Source organism: Schistocerca serialis, chromosome 2 (assembly GCF_023864345.2).
Source record: "Schistocerca serialis cubense isolate TAMUIC-IGC-003099 chromosome 2, iqSchSeri2.2, whole genome shotgun sequence".
Taxonomy (NCBI): domain Eukaryota; kingdom Metazoa; phylum Arthropoda; class Insecta; order Orthoptera; family Acrididae; genus Schistocerca; species Schistocerca serialis.
Genome location: NC_064639.1, coordinates 508,016,907 through 508,035,575, shown reverse-complemented (window position 1 = coordinate 508,035,575; position 18,669 = coordinate 508,016,907). Strand labels below are relative to the sequence as shown.

At 42.8% G+C, this 18,669-nt stretch overlaps 1 protein-coding gene across 1 annotated transcript in view; it reads right to left on the bottom strand.

Moving 5' to 3' along the window:
• The window catches only part of LOC126456155 (uncharacterized), a 157,032-nt gene that overhangs the window by 30,900 nt on the left and 107,463 nt on the right, over window positions 1–18,669 (bottom strand). Inside the window, exons 8-9 of the mRNA XM_050091909.1 lie at window positions 16,193–16,339; window positions 2,809–2,941 (exon numbers count right to left, since the gene is read on the bottom strand). Of these exons, the coding sequence (XP_049947866.1) occupies window positions 2,809–2,941; window positions 16,193–16,339 (280 nt within the window). The remainder of the gene's footprint in view (window positions 1–2,808; window positions 2,942–16,192; window positions 16,340–18,669) is intronic.

Genomic DNA, 18,669 nt, shown 5'->3' with positions numbered 1-18,669 from the left:
GAAAAACAAAATACATAACACTCATCTAATGTTAACATATTTCTCTTCTACAGTCCTGGAACAATCCACAGATATGATGCAAGCCAGTTGTCATCTTAGGACATTGTGTTGGATTCTACCTCCACTTGTTCTCGCTATTGATCAATGGATGTTGTCAGTAAAGCAGACTGGACGAGAGGAGTCACCTAATGTTCCTCACATCTTCAGCTGGTGGTAGGAGAGGTGATGTGCTGCACAGGGCCATAGTGCATCGGCTAACCAGAATTGTGGGCACAGCCCTTGCACTGTTGAAGAGCACATATGCCTTACTTTATAGCAATGGCAACAGGGAGGAGTGTGTGAAATTCAATCGCATTGCCCCCATCTCCATGACATAATGTTGAGGTCCATGGTCTCTGCAGACAGTTGTTCCCCTCATCATGTTGCCGGGAGTTGGCTCTGTATTAGCTGCACACTGCATTCCGGTAGTTTGTTCTCTCCTTGTCGACTCCACTCTCTCAAATGACTACCGCTGCGAGAATTTACCACTTGTCACTAAACGCAACTTTGCATTATTCTTTCATCCAAACATCCAGCTGGATCTTTTGTTACAGTAATGGAGGTTCCATTTTGTGCCGCAGTAAGAGGCAGTAAAAGCTGGTCGGCTGGTGTGGATGTTCAGGTGTGAACCATCAAGCCACTGACACCTGGCACCAGGACTGATACATAAACGACACATCGCTTCCAACGAACTGGTCCATTCTTAATGTGTACCCTTCAGGGGCCAGTATCTCCACTTTTAGACCACATTGAACTACAGCAGACTCTGAACTGATATCGAGAGGAGGTGGGTGTTAGGAGGGGGGTGACATCTAACCAACTATACGCATGTGGTAATTTACTGGACCTTAAGGATGCGACATGTATGCGGCAAGGAGTCACGCAGCCTATCGTGGTTGGGACGGTGAGAGAAGCATATCTGTTGCCCTGCTCCCCTCGTTATTGCTCAGTTCTGCGGTACCGACAATGCACAAGAACTCTGACCAACTGAAATGTCAGACCGATTACATCGTTATGCTGGTCGCTGCTCCCTGCCATCCAGACCACCACAAAAACGGACTGCCATTATACGCTTCGCAGCCTAGCCTACGCAAAGCACTATATTGGGAAACATGGCATAAGCTTCAATATCAACTGAACAGTATGTAATCCCAAACAAAAAGCCTCTCTTTCAGTAAAACAAATATAGTGGCTATGCATTTTCATGTTCAGTAAGTGGTTTCTACTCCATACCCAATTCACTGCTTTGAATTCTTACATTTACGACTCTGAAACAGTGTCCTTTTGTTTCTATAGTCTTTATTCAGAAGACTGGTATACTGCTGAACTCCAATTAGTCTACTTTCGTCTTCTGTGGAAGTATCTTTATCTCTTCATAACTGCTGCACCGTATATCCATCTGAATCAGTTTGCTGTATTCAAGCTATCCATTATCCTGCTGCCCCCCCCCTCTCCCCCCCCCCCCCCCTTTCCCACGCCTCCAAAAGTACTTCCCGCGGTTTTCAGATTAACGGTTACGCCATGGTTCAGGATGGATCCTAACAACTCATTTCTTCTTTTAGCCTATTTGTGAAATTTGTTACGCTCTCTGTCTATGTACGTAACCTTCAGCATTCTTCTGTAACATCACTTTTCAAAAGCGTCTAGTCCCCTCTTGCCTTTATTATTTATCGTCCTTATTTCAGTTCGACAGCGTCCTGTGGAAATAACATAATTCTGTGCTACTTGTTTGGAGGCGAAAGCTTTACATATCATGCAAAAATATTAACAAGCAACAGTGACTCCTAGTGACATGCAGAATGAAGCATATAAAGTAGTGATTTCACTACTTTATAAAAATGTCACAAACAGTACGATGAAGACAATATTACGCCAAGTTTGATGCCATCATACTAATTAGGTTGTGTAAGTTTATTTACAACAACCTTGAGTGACCTCAGAACGCCACATTATTCTCTTATTCAACGATACCCAGTGTTTCTTATTGAGAACGCATCGGCGAAATCATCAGACTGATTGGAAATGTGCCCTTGGAGCTAATGCCAAATGGAAACAGAACAACATTCCAATAACGTAGAGCGACGCTTTTATCCTGGAACACGTGGACTTCATAATATGTTCACTCTACCAGGCCACTCTGTGGCAGTGCCTTCTCCCCTAAACAATGTGCACGCCAGAGTCAAGCAGCCTGCTGCAGAGGACAACACGTTAAACCTTCGTCTTCTTTCTTTAAGATGTCAGAGAAAATTGTGCACAACTTAATCTTTTTTTTTTTGTTCAACAAGAGAGCTATGCTGGTACCAAAATATTGACTTGCAATTGAAGAGAATCGGCCTGAAATGATATTTCTGGAACAAATCACTACACAGACGAGTCGTAGAGTGTGGGAATATCGGATGAAGTGAAACCGAAAACATCTGAATGTGATGGTTCTGAACAATTCGAAATATTAAGTTGAGAGATATAATACGAAATTGATTCTAGAAATGTAAGAAAACACTGTAGGAGTAAAGGACAGAAAACTAATAAGTGAAAATTACCGAGATTTGTGGAACATTACTTCAGAAACGATACCTTTTACATACACGTTTTTGAATAACAGGTAGGTCCCATTTGACAAGAAACCAATAGAACACTCATCAAGACCAGAACAAAATGGAAAATTTGTGTAGAGATCAAGAGACTAGGAGATTACAAAGCAGAATGGTTGCTTCTACAAGGTGTAGACTATTGTATTTCCGATAACTTTACCGTTGTCCAAAGACTTACACAGGGCAGTGGCTATCTTCCTTAGATTAGTCCGCGAGACGATCTCCTTCTTCAGCATGTAGTCTCCAACCCAAGACACCATCATTGCGAATGTGATTCTGCAGATGTGCGGGAATCCAGATAGAAGCCCCGTCTGAAACAAAGATTTTGAACCCATTTGACGCGAATGTGCCGAACCGTAACACCAACACAAACTGCTGTGCTGAAATCCTGAAAGCGTGCATCACATCAATACAGAGTGCGATTACTTTGGTTTCAATCTCTATCACAAAACTGTTAAAATTTACTTTTGGTGACATATTGTGTGCTAACTATATTGAAAGTTGCATATTTACTAAAATTTTCATCTGTCACGACTTACACCAAAGCGTTCACCGGAGGGAAAGAGACATCGATTTCTTCCAACATTTAGGAGGAGAAATACACCTTAGTACTGATATCGGAGCAGTTCATCTACATGTACATCTACACTTATACTCCGCAAGCCACCCAACGGTGTGTGGCGGAGGGCACTTTACGTGGCACTGTCATTACCTCCCTTTCCTGTTCCAGTCGCTTATGGTTCGCGGGAAGAACGATTGCCGGAAAGCCTCCGTGCGCGCTCGAATCTCTCTAATTTTACATTAGTGATCTCCTCGGGAGGTATAAGTAGGGGGAAGCAATATATTCGATACCTCATCCAGAAACGCACCCTCTCGAAACCTGGACAGCATGCTACATCGCGATGCAGAGCACCTTTCCTGCAGAGACTGCCACTTGAGTTTGCTAAACATCTTCGTAACGCTACCACGCTTACCAATAACCCTGTGACGAAACGCGCCGCTCTTCTTTGGATCTTCTCTATCTCCTCCGTCAACCCGATCTGGTACGGATCCCACACTGATGAGCAATACTCAAGTATAGGTCGAACGAGTGTTTTGTAAGCCACCTCCTTTGTCGATGGACTTCATTTTCTAAAGACTCTCCCAATGAATCTCAACCTGGTACCCGCCTTACCAACAATTAATTTTATATGATCATTCCACTTCAAATCGTTCCGCACGCCTACTCCCAGATATTTTACAGAAGTAACTGCTACCAGTGTTTGTTCCGCTATCATATAATCATACAATAAAGGATCCTTCTTTCTATATATTCGCGATACATTACATTTGTCTATGTTAAGGGTCAGTTGCCACTCCCTGCAACAAGTACCAATCCGCTGCAGATCTTCCTGCATTTCGCTGCAATTTTCTAATGCTGCAGCCTCTCTGTATACTACAGCATCATCCGCGAAAATCCGCATGGAACTTCCGACACTATCTACGAGTTCATTTATATATACTGTGAAAAGCAATGGTCCCATAACACTCCCCTGTGGCACGCCAGAGGTTACTTTAACGTCTGTAGACGTCTCTCCATTGAGAACAGTATGCTGTGTTCTGTTTGCTAAAAACTCTTCAATCCAGCCACACAACTGGTCTGATATTCCGTAGGTTCTTACTTTGTTTATCAGGCGACAGTGCGGAACTGTATCGAACGCCTTCCGGAAGTCAAGGAAAATGGCATCTACCTGGGAGCCTGTATCTAACATTTTCTGGGTCTCATGAGCAAATAAAACGAGTTGGGTCTCACACGATTGCTGTTTCCGGAATCCATGTTCATTCCTACAGAGTAGATTCTGGGTTTCCAGAAACGACATGATACGCGAGCAAAAAACATGTTCTAAAATTCTACAACAGATCGACGTCAGAGATATAGGTCTATAGTTTTGCGTATCTGCTCGACGACCCTTCTTGAAGACTGGGACTACCTGTGCTCTTTTGCAATCATTTGGAACCTTCTGTTCCTCTAGAGACTTGCGGTACACGGCTGTTAGAAGGGGGCCAAATTCTTTCGCGTACTCTGTGTAGAATCGAATTGGTATCCCGTTAGGTCCAGTGGACTTTCCTCTGTTAAGTGATTTCTGTTGCTTTTCTATTCCTTGGACACTTATTTCGATGTCAGCCATTTTTTCGTTCGTGTGAGGATTTAGAGAAGTTTTTCAGCAGGAGATCGGATAACCTCTGGTTTTATCTGTAGTTTTTTTTTTTTTTAAGTGTCCCGTGTTCTTATAGGAGATGATACTTGTCAGAGCTAGAATGTATTCCTATAATATTGGGAAGCGAGTACTTTATGAGATGTAAGCCATTCGGTCTTTTGTTAACCATCTGTTTGTTGACACTCGAGGAGGTACTGACAGTAGTTTTAAAATTACTGTAAACCGAAAATGCGAAAGACGTTAAAAGTGGGTCACATGTACTACTGCTTTTAATTCCATGGTTGTTTCAGTATTGAAACTTATTATTAACTCAGCTGACATACAGTGCGTTTAAATTTGGACGTGAAATGAAAGGTAGAAGAGCAACTGAATTAATGTGACATATGAAGTATGTATTATTATATAACTACGGAAAAAGAAATAACTATTGTTTCTCTGAACAAAAAGAACATAACTATGAAAAAGAAACAGCTCGTGAATAATAGTCATTTTCACTACAAAATATTCTGCTCATAATGTGTTTGGAGAAATCTAGTTATGCATATCTCTAGTCACTAATGACTCCTCTCCTCCGTAAACATACTTTCAGTCAAAGTTGTATAGTACTGTTGGCTGGAAGAGGCCAAGTTGTAGGCTCAACCGCATAAGTGAAAAGGTTTTCATCCTTCGCCCCCATTGGCTTATTTCCTTTGCGAACTCCGAGTGTGGCGTCGTAAGCATACATGGTGAGTGTAGGTGACTGTGATGTGTACCTCTGAAATGACCTGTCCACGTCGTTGGTGGCCAAAAATGAGATAGAAAAGTGCGAAAACCGGTGCTGGTACATGGCTTTCTTCTCTGAAATAGCAAAATGTACTGTACTCCCACACTCTGCTAAGACAATGAAATCAGTTTCCCAGAGTAGTTGGTGGAGCTGCGTACATCAATTTTTTTATGAGTTCTAACGAAAGGAAATCGCATAGTGTGTGATCAAAGGAAGAAGGCGTGTAGCGAAGAAGTGTCGAAACTCGAGAGTCATTTTGCCCAACCGAGCGATGAGGAATCTCACAATTCTTCGCAACAAAATATCGGCTCGATAACATACTGTCTTATTGCAAATAAGAGTTCTATTATATATCCGCAACCGTGGAGAAAACATTTCCATAAACGTTAGACAGTATGAGTAGTAAGATATTTCTCTACCCTTCTAATCGAATGGCAGACGTGTAAATTCTCTCCTCTTTTCCCAAAGTCGACCTGCCGTTGACAACACAGTTCCACAAATATAGGGTATAGAAAATGAAACCGGGTGCGCCGCTAAACTATCTTTGAGTGATAAATGAAAAGCACTGGTTTACTCTTTTTCGCCGGTATTGCGCGGCTCCTCTCGCCTTTGATTCGAGTCTTCCCTCGGGCATGGGTGAGTGTGTTGTTCTTATCCTAAGTTAGTTTAGGTAGGGTGTAAGTCTAGGGACCGATGACCTCAACAGTTTGGTCCCTTAGGAATTCACACACATTTGAACATTTTTTACTTTTGTTCTACAGTGTTAATCGGTTTTCGGCTTACAAGGTCATCTTCAGACGTTACCTGACTGTTGTCGCAAAAGAAGTTACAACGTTTGTAAAATGCATTGGAAAAGAAATTACGCACCTAGATAGAAGCACAGACGCACAGTAAATGACGTCTTTGAGGACGTGATGGTAATGTAATGAAAAAAGCTGAACAATAAATAAATATAAATGGAGTGAACAGGAAAAAAGATAAATAAAAAACTGGATCAGCATGCGTAAATAGCAGTTTATGTTAATAAACAAAACCAATAAAATAAAACTGGTACTTGACAAGGCTACTTCAGGAGGTGTAAGACATGGAGAGTGATACACAAACCAATTACAATAGATAATTATCAATGTACCTACAGCATGTATGAGGAACCTCAGCAATATCGATAAAATAAACAGAAATGAAACAATGCAGGAAAATGGAGGAATGTGAGGGGACATACAGTAAATGCCATCTTTCAAAGTGTGGTGGTACCTCATTTTAAAAACTAAAAAGTTGAATAAAGTACAAATAAAAAGGGAGAAAACAGGAAAAAAACATGAACAGTATACTCAAAAACTGTTCCTATGTAACAGAATGCACTAAATAAATGAACCAAGTACCATAAAAACAGTACTTGCGGAGACAACATCAAGAGGTATTAAATATGGAAAGTAATGCAATGTCAGTTAAAGGAAAGACTTAAAAATTGTAACTACAGAGTATATGGATCACATAGGCAATTTCAATAAAACAAAAGAACTCAATTAATACAGGGAAATGGGGGAATATGAGGGATCAGACAGTGTGGGCAGTAATGAAAAACTGAGAGGATTATGTGAAGTTTAGGAGAGGGGAAGTATTAAGCCGTGTCTGGTCATTTAAGGTTAGATCTGGACTGTGACAAGAGAATGCAGGATCAAAGGGACTCTTCGTAAAAGGAGCCAGCCGTAGAGATGATTTTTCTTCTCTGGTTTGACAAATTAGGATTTGCTACGACTGTGCAGTGAGATCTGCATCGACAGTTCGACTCTACAGCTTGTACTGGCCAGATCATTTCAACGTGGCAGATTACTTTTACAAAATAAGGTTGTGTGTCGCAAAATGCTCAGATATATCTTAGGAAAACATCTAATGGTGTCGACAGTTTTCCATTGGCAGTATAAAATCGACGCTAAAAGCAAGCAAGGAACGTCACACCTTCCACCCACACAGAATATAACGCTAATATCGTATAGGATGGAACTTCCAAGTGCTAAACGATGGGGATAAGGAAAAATGTATTCTGTTTTGCTGCATCACTCTACACAGAAAATAAGAAGGTAAAGATCCATAACAGAATTTAAAGGAAGCAACAGCTGCACGCTATCTTGAGCACGAAAAGGACTGAAGTTTGAGTGTTCTCTACGGCTCCGTTCTGGCAGGACCTTCCTAAAGTACACAGCCTGGCAAAAAAAACAAAAGGTGAAGGACCTAAAAGACATGGTCGGATGTCGAGGTAATTTCGTACGCTTACCCACCGTCGGCGGGTGTGTAAATGATTAAAGCTGTAATTTTCTCTGAAAGGTAGAACGTAAACCAGAGTTTATTAGTGCTGATTGTGTTTGGTGTTATTATCGGGTATATAAGGAGAGCGAAGAGCGTCTGGTGTTGAGTAAGTACTTTCTCGGGCACGGATATGCCAAATACTAGTGTGAGAAGTGTTACCAATAGAAAGGAACCTCAGTGCCTTCTGGTCGAATCGTGCATTCTGCACATCAGCGGGGCTTTCGGATGTGACAGTGGCCCGATCTGGATTGAATGGGATCGTGAAGGAAGGCACACTCGTCAAGGTTCCTGTCGGCCGTGCCTGACCACCACGCGGGTAGATCGCCGTATTGCGCACCACGCACTTTGTAACTCATTCACATCTGAGACTCCCAGCCGAGAGCAAAACAGTAATGCGCTCCTTGCAACATTATGTGCCATCCCGCACCGTTGTTCGGAGACCAGCAGCAGCCGGGTTAGGTAATTAGCGTCCCATACGTAGGCTGCCGTTAAAACCCCAACACCAGCGGCTGCGCTTGGAGTGTTGCGGTGAGCGGGAAGCATGGACTGCTCATGAATGGCGTCTTACTGCGCTCAGTGACGACTCACGGTTCAATACTACCCAGAATGACGGTCGTCTATGGGTACGGAGGAGACCTGGAGAGATATCTTATTATCCCAATGTTTTTGAGAGGCACAGCGGTTTTACTGGTCACGTCATGGTATGGAGAACCCTCGCGTATCACATCGTATCCCTCCTGGTAGTGATTGAGGGAATTCTGACAGCACAATAATAGACTACGTCACGGACATGCTGCGTCCTCAAGTGTTACCTCTCATGCAGCAGTATCATGGTGCCATTTTTCAATAGGACAATGCCTGTGCACACATGGCACATGTGAAGTGTGATACTGAGATACTCCTATGACCAACAATCTCCCAAAATCTGTTCCTGATAGAACATGTGAGGGATCAGCGTGGACGTGTATGCTGTCCCACAGCCAGATGTCTCTTTACGATACTAAATAAATTTCAAAGTTGTATTTTCTTAACTTTGCCGGGGCTCGGCCAGAAACTGGCAAGAGCCTTAGTTAGAGCATAGCGACCGCAGGTCCTTTGAGTATTGCTGGCATCAAGAATCTGTACACCCCTTAGGACGATGCAAACACGCGAAACTGCCATTTCGCCGTCACCAGAGTGGGAAAAGTTCATAATCTTACATTCCGTTTGTTGTTGGCCATTCAGATGAATCATCAGCTTAGGCGCTGTGGTGTGAAAGTGTATAGCAGTGAGTGGCAAAACAGGATATACGATGTCAGTTAACGGACGTGCAGTGAGAGAAGATGAAGTTTTAACTGGATTCGCCAGCGTTTTAGAGTATTTAGGGAAAATATTGCTCATCACCGTGGCGAAAGTTGTGAATCATCCCTCCAAGCCATCGGGTTTTTGGGAACCAAGAGGAACACAGAGAAGATGAGAAACGGTGTGAAGACGTGTGACTGTGAGGTCATATGGAGACAGAAAGACGCCTGGCTACAGTCTGGCGCTAGTTTTTGCTGATTCCTTTGAGTGAGCGTCGCTTTTTAGCGTTAGCACTATCTTTGCTCTGAGCAGCTCGCAGTTTGTGAGGTCTATTCCGTAACTTGTGTTGCTTCTTCAGTGATTTTACTTATTTGGATCTTCGATCCGTTGTTTACTTGTGTTTGCAGGCTGCACAGATTTGAGGAGTCAGTCGAGGTTCTGTAACAATCTTCTGTTTATTCTGAGGTACCCACCACTTGTTAACAGAAGTGTGTCCCAAGTGTAATTGCCTCAGGCAATCATTTATTGTAATTTTGCGCATGCTGCCATACATTCGTGTGCTTCGAGTGTGAAATCGTTTGAGATATAAATATGTGAACAGATGTACACGTTTTGTGTAAACAATTACTTTCACATTACCCAGCTGTGATAATAATTTGAGAAAACAAACTAATGTCAAAGTTTATAATTGTACTTTACTTTCGTCATACAACAATTTCAATCCTAATTAAAATATAAATCTGACGTATTTCTGTTCCGTAACTGAATTCCGCTCTCACTGTGACAGCGCACCTCTGTAAAGCAGTGGCCCCTACTTGGAACATTTAATACATGTGGTAGGACGTCTACTTCATTTGTATCATGAATGGTTAATGAGAATTCCTGCAATTTGTATTTAGTACAGTTTTGAAATCATAGAATATTTCAATTACTGAAACGAGCAATTGTTACACAGGGTATACTCTAGCTTGAATAACTTTTCGATGTCGAGTACATATGCTTGTTAGGCAGTTTGCACAATCCACTGGCGATCCCCAGTACGTCATGCTCATACATTACACAGTTTCGTGGATATCAAGAATCAGTTACAATAGCTGTGGTACAACTTGCCTCAGAAGAGGATACAATGGCTTTGTGGCACTCTTCTCAACCGAATCAGTTCATGTGTCCGGGCCAGAAGGGGTGCAGCATAATGGCCATAAGTGGACTTATACTGCCGAATTCTTCGTAAATTTGATTCGATTTTGGAATCACTAGAATGACATCACATACCGTTCAACCTGCAAAGTTTAAGTTCATTTCTTCTTCTCCTTCTGAGTTATTTTTTTGGCAGGCAGTGTATTACATTGTAGAGCTCAGAAAAGGTCGTACTGCCGTTATCGTAAATCCTCTGACATTTAAACCATGACATGATCACTAGCAAGAGTTGCTAAATCTACGGAGCAAAAACCAACTCGTTTTGCCAATTTTTTTAATTAAGGAAACTACAATAAACCACCAACAGCAACACACTCTCAAAACCAAAAAACAATAAGGATCCCTTCTGCGAATCAAGCAAATAACAACTAATTTCTGTAATCAGAGTTCCCTTCTACTCTATACCTGTACAACTGTTCCACATTGAAGTCGGCTGTCGCCAGATGGTAGATAGCCTAACACGACGGAAGCGACCTATCACAATCGTTGCGGAGGAGAGGATGGTCGAGGTGGCACACCGCTGGACCGGCCGATATTCTCTGCACTCGGCGAGTCGAGAACTGCCTGCTGAACGGTCGGGCGCCGGCTTATCTAGCTCCGGGCGGAATGGTATTTCCGGAACTATTTGCACACACGTGATCGGCAGGAAATTGTTCATTGATCGTCGCGCGCCCTTCCTCTGCTGCTGGTTAATGCCCTCTGATGGACGATAGCCGTACGCGTTTGTTGTCAACTGTGGTACTTGCTCGTAAACACTCTCGCGTCGGCCAGACTTCGCAGCGGAGTCGGCAACCCGCATCGCTGGTCTGTCTGCGGAGTTGCCGCCGCAGTAGGCGTCTGCGGTGACTGCAGCAAGAGTATTCCGTAACAACCAGAAATCTTTTTGAATAGTCAGACCACATGCGTTAAGAGAATGCAACTGCCACTAACGGCATGCCTGGGGACTGGACGCTTCTTGCACATACAGGTCTGAAAAATAACTGCCGTGACCTCAGTGACAAGAAAAGAGAAAAAGGGTCGGGTGAAACTGGTCAGTGGCAAATCCCAGGGGTAGGTTCAGCCGCCTAATCATAATATTTTTTCTTCCTGGCTGGTCTACAGCATAGTGTGTAATGATGAAGGAAGCATGAGAGTGAAACCTCTGTTGCTGGCACCAGACCACTCCTCCTGAACAGCATGAAGGGTCTGCCTGCATGGAATTGACTGTGGTCCTCCTAAAGCCATCAATCTCACATTCCTGTAACAGTAGTGGGCTCTCAGGCAGCCTTAGCAGCAGTACTGCAGAACAATAAACTGCTGTCTCAATATGCCACGATCCTGCTGGTTTGGAATTCCGATATTATCTGATAAACGTTTCTCCATCTTATGCGGGGCATAACACAATGTTCCAACAAACAATAGCCATTCAGAAGCTATATCTGAATGAGAAATGCGCTGCATACTCTTTTCTTTTATACATAATGTAGATGGCATTATTTATATCTAGTTTGTGCAGTTGCACTGAAATATTAATATTTCCAAATGCAAATGTGTAGTACACTTGAAAGTTGTCTGCTGTCAAACACATTTCGAGTTGTGTATTCCTGCGTGCGTCGGTAGCCACTTGTCTGTATCAAGGTACCTGTAGTCATCTAGCCGCCTGCTGGCATAGTATATCGCTGTGTGGAAGCTGTAAGGTACGTCTTAGCAAGTCGTCTGAACTTTGACGTGGCTCAGCCAATAGAACAGATTGACGAGCAAAATCGGTTACCGAGGTCCACGTGCTCGGCAGACAAAAGTGTCACTCTGGCTTGGACACTTTGTTCCTGCTCTTGCTGCTATGAGGACCAGCTGATCTGTAACTATATGTGAAGTTGGCACATTGGAACGACATTTTTCTGCATCCTGGTGAAACGGTTGCTGCCTGAATACTTTCCCAGCATTTAGATTGGACGTTATGTGCATTTTCAGATTGTAGAACATTAGATTCCTTTCTGCAAGATATTTCACAGTCATGTTTAACGACAGGTCTTTTTTCCAGTTCACAACTTCGATAGAATACATGGGAAGCATTATCCAGATTTTCAGTTTTTTTATACCTCGTTGAAGTATATCGAAAACTACATATCGAATCAAAAAAAGTATAATTCCAGTTTTTCTTCTCGCAGGGGGACATCCAACGATACCACACTCTACCCTCCCACGGCTCACCGTGCGTGGATCGCGGGGGGGTCACATTGAAATCGTCAATGGGAACCCACATTTTTTTAATTGCAGATTACGATCCTACGGCGAATTCTACATAAGTTTTGTGTGAAGCATTTACTTCATTTCGGCAGAGACGCCGCTGTAATCGCAGGAGTAGAAATGGGTGCATAAACGTAATTTACGACATGCTATTCAATGGCCGTTGCGTATCGTATGGCACTTGGGACCCCACCTCCATGCTCCGAAGGTAGGACAGACCGGTATTTCATAACTTCTAATTGGAAACCCTATTCGCAATGTTGTATTCCACCGACATATCTAAAAGGGGACTACACGACGAGCCACCATGGCCGTATAGTGAACTACAACGTGTCAGAATAGACACTGCGAACGGAGTTCACGTACCGTGTGGACGTAGAACACATAGCGGCTCTATAGCTTACAATACTTACTCAGTGTTTATTGCCCGCACAACTACCAATCATTTAGAAAACAGACGTGCAAATGGACGATAAATGTTGCAACCACAGAATAAAAAATGATCCTGGTTTACAGAGAATGTAGGAGAAATGTTGACGATGCTGTTGTCTTGTATGCCGAGCGTATTCCTGAGAAAGTTCGCTCTCGTTCGTTCTTTCACAAGATTGTGAATGCCTTTATGTCTGGTGGCAGCTTACAGACCAGCAAAGGAAATAAAGCAAACGTTTTACAGGAGAAGGTAATGCAATAGCTGTACCAGCAGCAGAGCACCACAATCCACGGATAAGGGCCCGGCAATTTCACAGCGGTTCCGGTATGTTCGTAAGTAGTGCTGTCACAACACCACATAATCATAAGTATCATCCGTACCACGTATCACTGCATCAAACATAAACAGGTAGTGAAACCCCCTGGCAGATTAAAACTATGTGCCGGACCGAGACTTGAACTCGGGACCTTTGCCTATCGCGGGCAAGTGCTCTACCAACTGAGCTACCCAAGCACGACTCACGCCCCGTCCTCACAGCTTTAATTTCGCCAGTACCTCGTCTCCTACCTTCCAGCGCACACTCCGCTGTAGAGTGAAAATTTCATTCTATAAACAGGTATTGTTTTGTAAAAGGGCACATCAACATATGCAATCGACTCCAACGTCCTTTGCCGAGGTACTATTTTACGATACGTCTACATTCACAAACCATGGTAGCGTTGATCGGTATAACAGACATTACTGGAGTGTAGACAATCCCCACTGGTTACGGCAAGTTGACCGTCAACGTCCTTCGTCGGTTAACGGGTGGGGTGGCATCATGGGGAACAAACAAATTGGTCTGTATTTTATCGATGACACATTGAGTGAACGCAAATATCCAAAGGTTTTGGAACAGGAAATACCGGTACTACTGCAGGACGTAGTCCTGGACGTTCTACAATGTTTGTGGTTTCAGCATTGCGGTTACCCGGTGCAACTGAAGCACAGTAGGTATTAGACCATGTTTACACTGGTCGATGGATCGGCAGGGGTAGTCTATTAATTGGCCCACTAGGTCGCCGGATTTGACGTCGCTGGATTTCTCTGTGTGGGGATATTTAAAAGATAAGGTGTACCAGCAAGTGCCAACACGACATGAAAACACTATCGACTGCACCAGAAACACCTGCGTTGACATTCCCGCAGATATGCTTCAGTTCTGTAAACGCTCATTTAAAAAGCAGTCCACTAAGTGTACTGAAGTTGGCGGTACTACGTTTACACACTTACTCTTACTTGCAAAGTAGAGTAGTACTCGCCTCGAGTCGCGACCACAGTGGTGAGTCAAATAGTCCCCTGTTCGATATGTCGGAGGAATACAACGTTGCGAATGGGATTTCCAATTAGAAGTTATGACATATTGGCCTGCCCTATCCCCGCAGCGTGCCAATGGATATTCAAGGGCCATTGAGTAGCATGTCGTAAATTACGATTATGTACCCATTTCTATTCCTCTGATTACAGCGCCATCTGTGGCGAGAAGAAGAAAGTGCTTCAGTAACAACGTATGTAGATTTTGCCGTAGAGCCGTAATCTGCAATAAAAAACGGGGTTTTCCATTGCAGATTTCAAACTTGCCCCCCGCCATCCATGCAGGGTTTAAGGTGGGGGTAAAGTGTGGTATTATTCGATGTCCCTCTCCGAGACAAACAAATTGGAATTATAAGTTTTTTTATCCGACGTGTAGTTTTCGTGGTAATTCAGTGTCTTCAGCTAAAATGAATGCCCCTTGTAAGATGATCTTTTTTTGTCGTACGTGGGTGGTGCATTTAAGACAGCTGGGCCGTCTAATTGGATTTCTATGTGAAACATAATACTTTATTTTCACTTTCTGAATAATATGTTAAGTATACATATGATCTGAGATTCTTACGAACTTATTTTTCACTCACCTGATCTTTATTCAAGTTAGCCTTTCACGTGTTCCATATCTCTCTATACATGTACTGACTTAAGAAATACGTTCGCTTTAACTATATTTAATGCCAAGAGGGAATAATCTTCATTTAGCTTTCGTTAAACTCCCTTTTAATTGTTCCGTTGTGCTTTCAAATAATATTTTCGGGCGTTAACGCTAATTTAAAAATAAAGTTAGATTGTGTTTATTTACATGTGGGTCAGATTCTACAGGGTGACAGAGGAAGAATGTTCAGTATTCAGGGATATACCACGAACGATCATTTGATGCAAACAAATCTAGAAAATCTCGTCTCTAAAATGATACCTTGAGATCTAAGAGCACTGCATCTTCTATACCGTGTAAAAAATCTTTTCTCCTCCAAGCTCTTTGCTTTCCATATTCTGAGGGGAGCGGTATGGACCAAAACAAGAAAAAAATGTCTACTAAACTTGGGCTCCAACATGCATACCTTAATAGGTATGAATACTTGTTCAGCGGAAGAGATGCATTTCACAGCAGCGAAGATGAACAAGTGCTCATAGCTCTTAAGGTATGCATCGTAAAGCCCATGTTTATTAGAATTTTTGGCTGCGAATGACCGTTTCTGTGATGTCCCTGAATACTGACAATGCCTCTTGGGATACACTGTGTATAAAGGACTGATGCTTTTCATCTCACAGGTTAAAGCATAAAGTAGTGCAAGATTATCGCACTTCATATCAATTTGACGTTTGTTGCATACCATCTTCATGGTGTTACATTTTTAATAGCTAGTTGCCACCCGCCACCCACGCAGAGTTTGAGGTGGGGGGTCGAGTGTGGTATTATCGGATATCCCTCTCCGAGACAAACAAATTGGAATTATAAGTTTTTTTTTTTTTATCCAACGTGTAGTTTTCGAGGTATTTCAGTGTCTTGAATTACCTGTGTACGAAGATTTTTTTTTGTCTGTTGTATGTGGAGACATTTGGTCCGTCAAATTGGAATTCTATATGAAACATGATACTTTATTTTCGCTTTCTGAACAATGTATTAAGTATACATATAATCTGAGATTCTTACGCACTTATTTTTCACTCACCTGACCTTTATTCAAACATTGGTCAGTACAAATGTTATTACATTTGTTAAGATATCATCGATTGTTTCCTTAGAGAAAATACGACATCTGTTGGACACGAAAGCCTGATGGCGCTATCACCTTGTAGGTGGACTCACCGCTCGTATGCTCCAGCCGTGGACGTGCCGGAAGTAGGTGGGCGCCTGCGTGAGCATGGTGAAGAGTCCCCAGATGCCGCCCCACTGCGCCAGCACGTTCATCCACAGCGGCATCGACGTCAGGATCTTCCCCCACGGCGTCGGCGGCTGCAAGGATCGCACCATAGCTATCAATTCTCTGCGTGATTCGCATGGAATTTTATCCTAATGGGGCGGAAATCGGTAGATGTGATGTACATGTACGGAAAAACAAATAATAACAATTTTAGAAAAATTGGATGATTTATTCAAAAGAAAGAGCTTCACAAATTGAGCAAGTCTTGCCCTTATGCAAGCAGTTATTCGGCTTGGCATTTATCGACAGAGTTGTTGGATGTCCACCTCAAGAATATCGTGCCCTGTTGTATCAAATTGGCGCGTTAGTTCGTCAAAATCCCGAGCTGGTTGTAGGGCCCTGCCCATAATTCTCCAGACGTTTTCAATTGGGAGAGATCCTTCGGCACTGCTGGCCAAGGTAGGGTTTGGTAAGCACGAAAACATGCAACAGAAACTCTCTCAGTGTGTGGCCGGGCATTATCTTACCGAAAGGTAAACTCAGGGTGGCTTGCCATGAAGGGCAACAAAACGGGGGATAGAATATCATCGACGTAGCACTGTCTCTTTGGCCTGGAGTCTCACTGACTGGATTTGAATTGTCCTCAGTGATGAGTCCCGCTTCCAATTGAGCCCCACTGACCAGCGAAGACATGTCTGGAGACGCCCTGGACAGCGGTGGGATACCAACTTGACTGTCATCCGCCATATGACCTGACAGCCAGGAGTGGGTGGAGTGCCATTTCATTTCGAAGCAGGAGTCCTTTGGTTGTCATCCGTGACGCTCTTACAGCACCCCGATACGTCGACGATATTCTACACCCCGTTGTGTTGCCCATAATGAATAGCTGTTCTGGGTTTACATTTCAGCAAGATAATGCCCTCCCGCACAGTTTCTGCTGCTTGTTTTCGTGCTTGTCAAACCATTCCTTGGCCAGCAAGGTTGTCGAATCTCTCCCCAGTTGAGACGTTTGGAGCATTATGGGCACGATCTTCCAACCATGTCGGGATTTTGACGATCTAAACGTTCCAGTTGGATATAATTTGACAAAATTCCTCAGGAGGCTATCCGACAACTATGTCAATCAGTGTCAAGACGAATAACTGCTTGCACAATGGCCAGAGGTGGACCAACGCGTTACTGACTAGCTCAATTTGTGCAGTTTTTTCCCTTGACTAAATCCCCCATTTTTTTCCGAAATTGTAATACTTTATTTGTCTGTGCACGCAAATCACATCTACCGATTTCCGTCTGATTCGGATAATTCCGTTGTTGGTGCGTGTAGTGTATTGCAATAAAAGATGTGCATTTCATTTTACTACTTAGCCCAATACCCAGATAATTTTAGGTATGACTGCGTGTGAAAACACCAATTGTTATTACTCCTTTGCAGTTAAGATTATCTGGAACGCACACAACAGTTCGTGCTATAATATCTTTATTGTCTTCGAAAGAAACGGTCGAGAATATGTTACTAACAGAATAACGGTCACAAACTCAACGCAAACTGATTCACTTAGCAAAAGTAGACTTCCATCCGTCACTATCTGCAGCGTATTATTATTATTTTTGTCTTATTTATTATGAGTTTATTAATCTCGACAAGATAAGGAACATTGTGTACTACATTTAAAAAAATGGTTCAAATGGCTCTGAGCACTAGGACTTAACATCTGAGGTCATCAGTCCCGAAGAACTTTCTTTTTTTAAAAAAAATTCTTTATTCGATCATTATTATGATACAATTTAACATACTACCTAAATACATTAGTAGATCCTATTTTTTAACTATTACAATGTTCAATCTGCAGCTATTGTTATTTTTAACACTACAGGTTTCTACTGTGATCCTTCACCACTATGGGGATTATTCTACTATAATGTACTATGCTATTGTTTTGGTGTTCTATGATTTTAGCTACTGTTAGATTAGGATACTATTTGTAACTAGTTACTATGACTGCTCTACCTGCAGCGTTATAGGTGTGCCAGAATAAGATACAAACCTAATTGTTGGCCTTTCCCACTGAGCTAATCCCAGTGGGAGTGCCCCTGGCACTGGGCTGGCCGATGACGTGGTCGCTGCACTTCTACGAGGTGTGGCTAGAAAAAAACCGGACTAGTACTGGTGAAACAATAAAACGAATGCAATAAGACTGAAAGTCGCGTGGCCTGTCACGTGACTCTCGCTCCGCCTAATGCTCGAGTTTCATCAGCCTCCTGCACTCAGTCTGCCCGTGGCGTCTGTTTTAAGTAGTTGACGTTTTGTCTGTGCGTCGGAAAATGTTGAGTGTACAGAAAGAACAGCGTGTTAACATCAAATTTTGTTTCAAACTAGGAAAATCTGCAAGTGAAACGTTTGTAATGTTACAACAAGTGTACG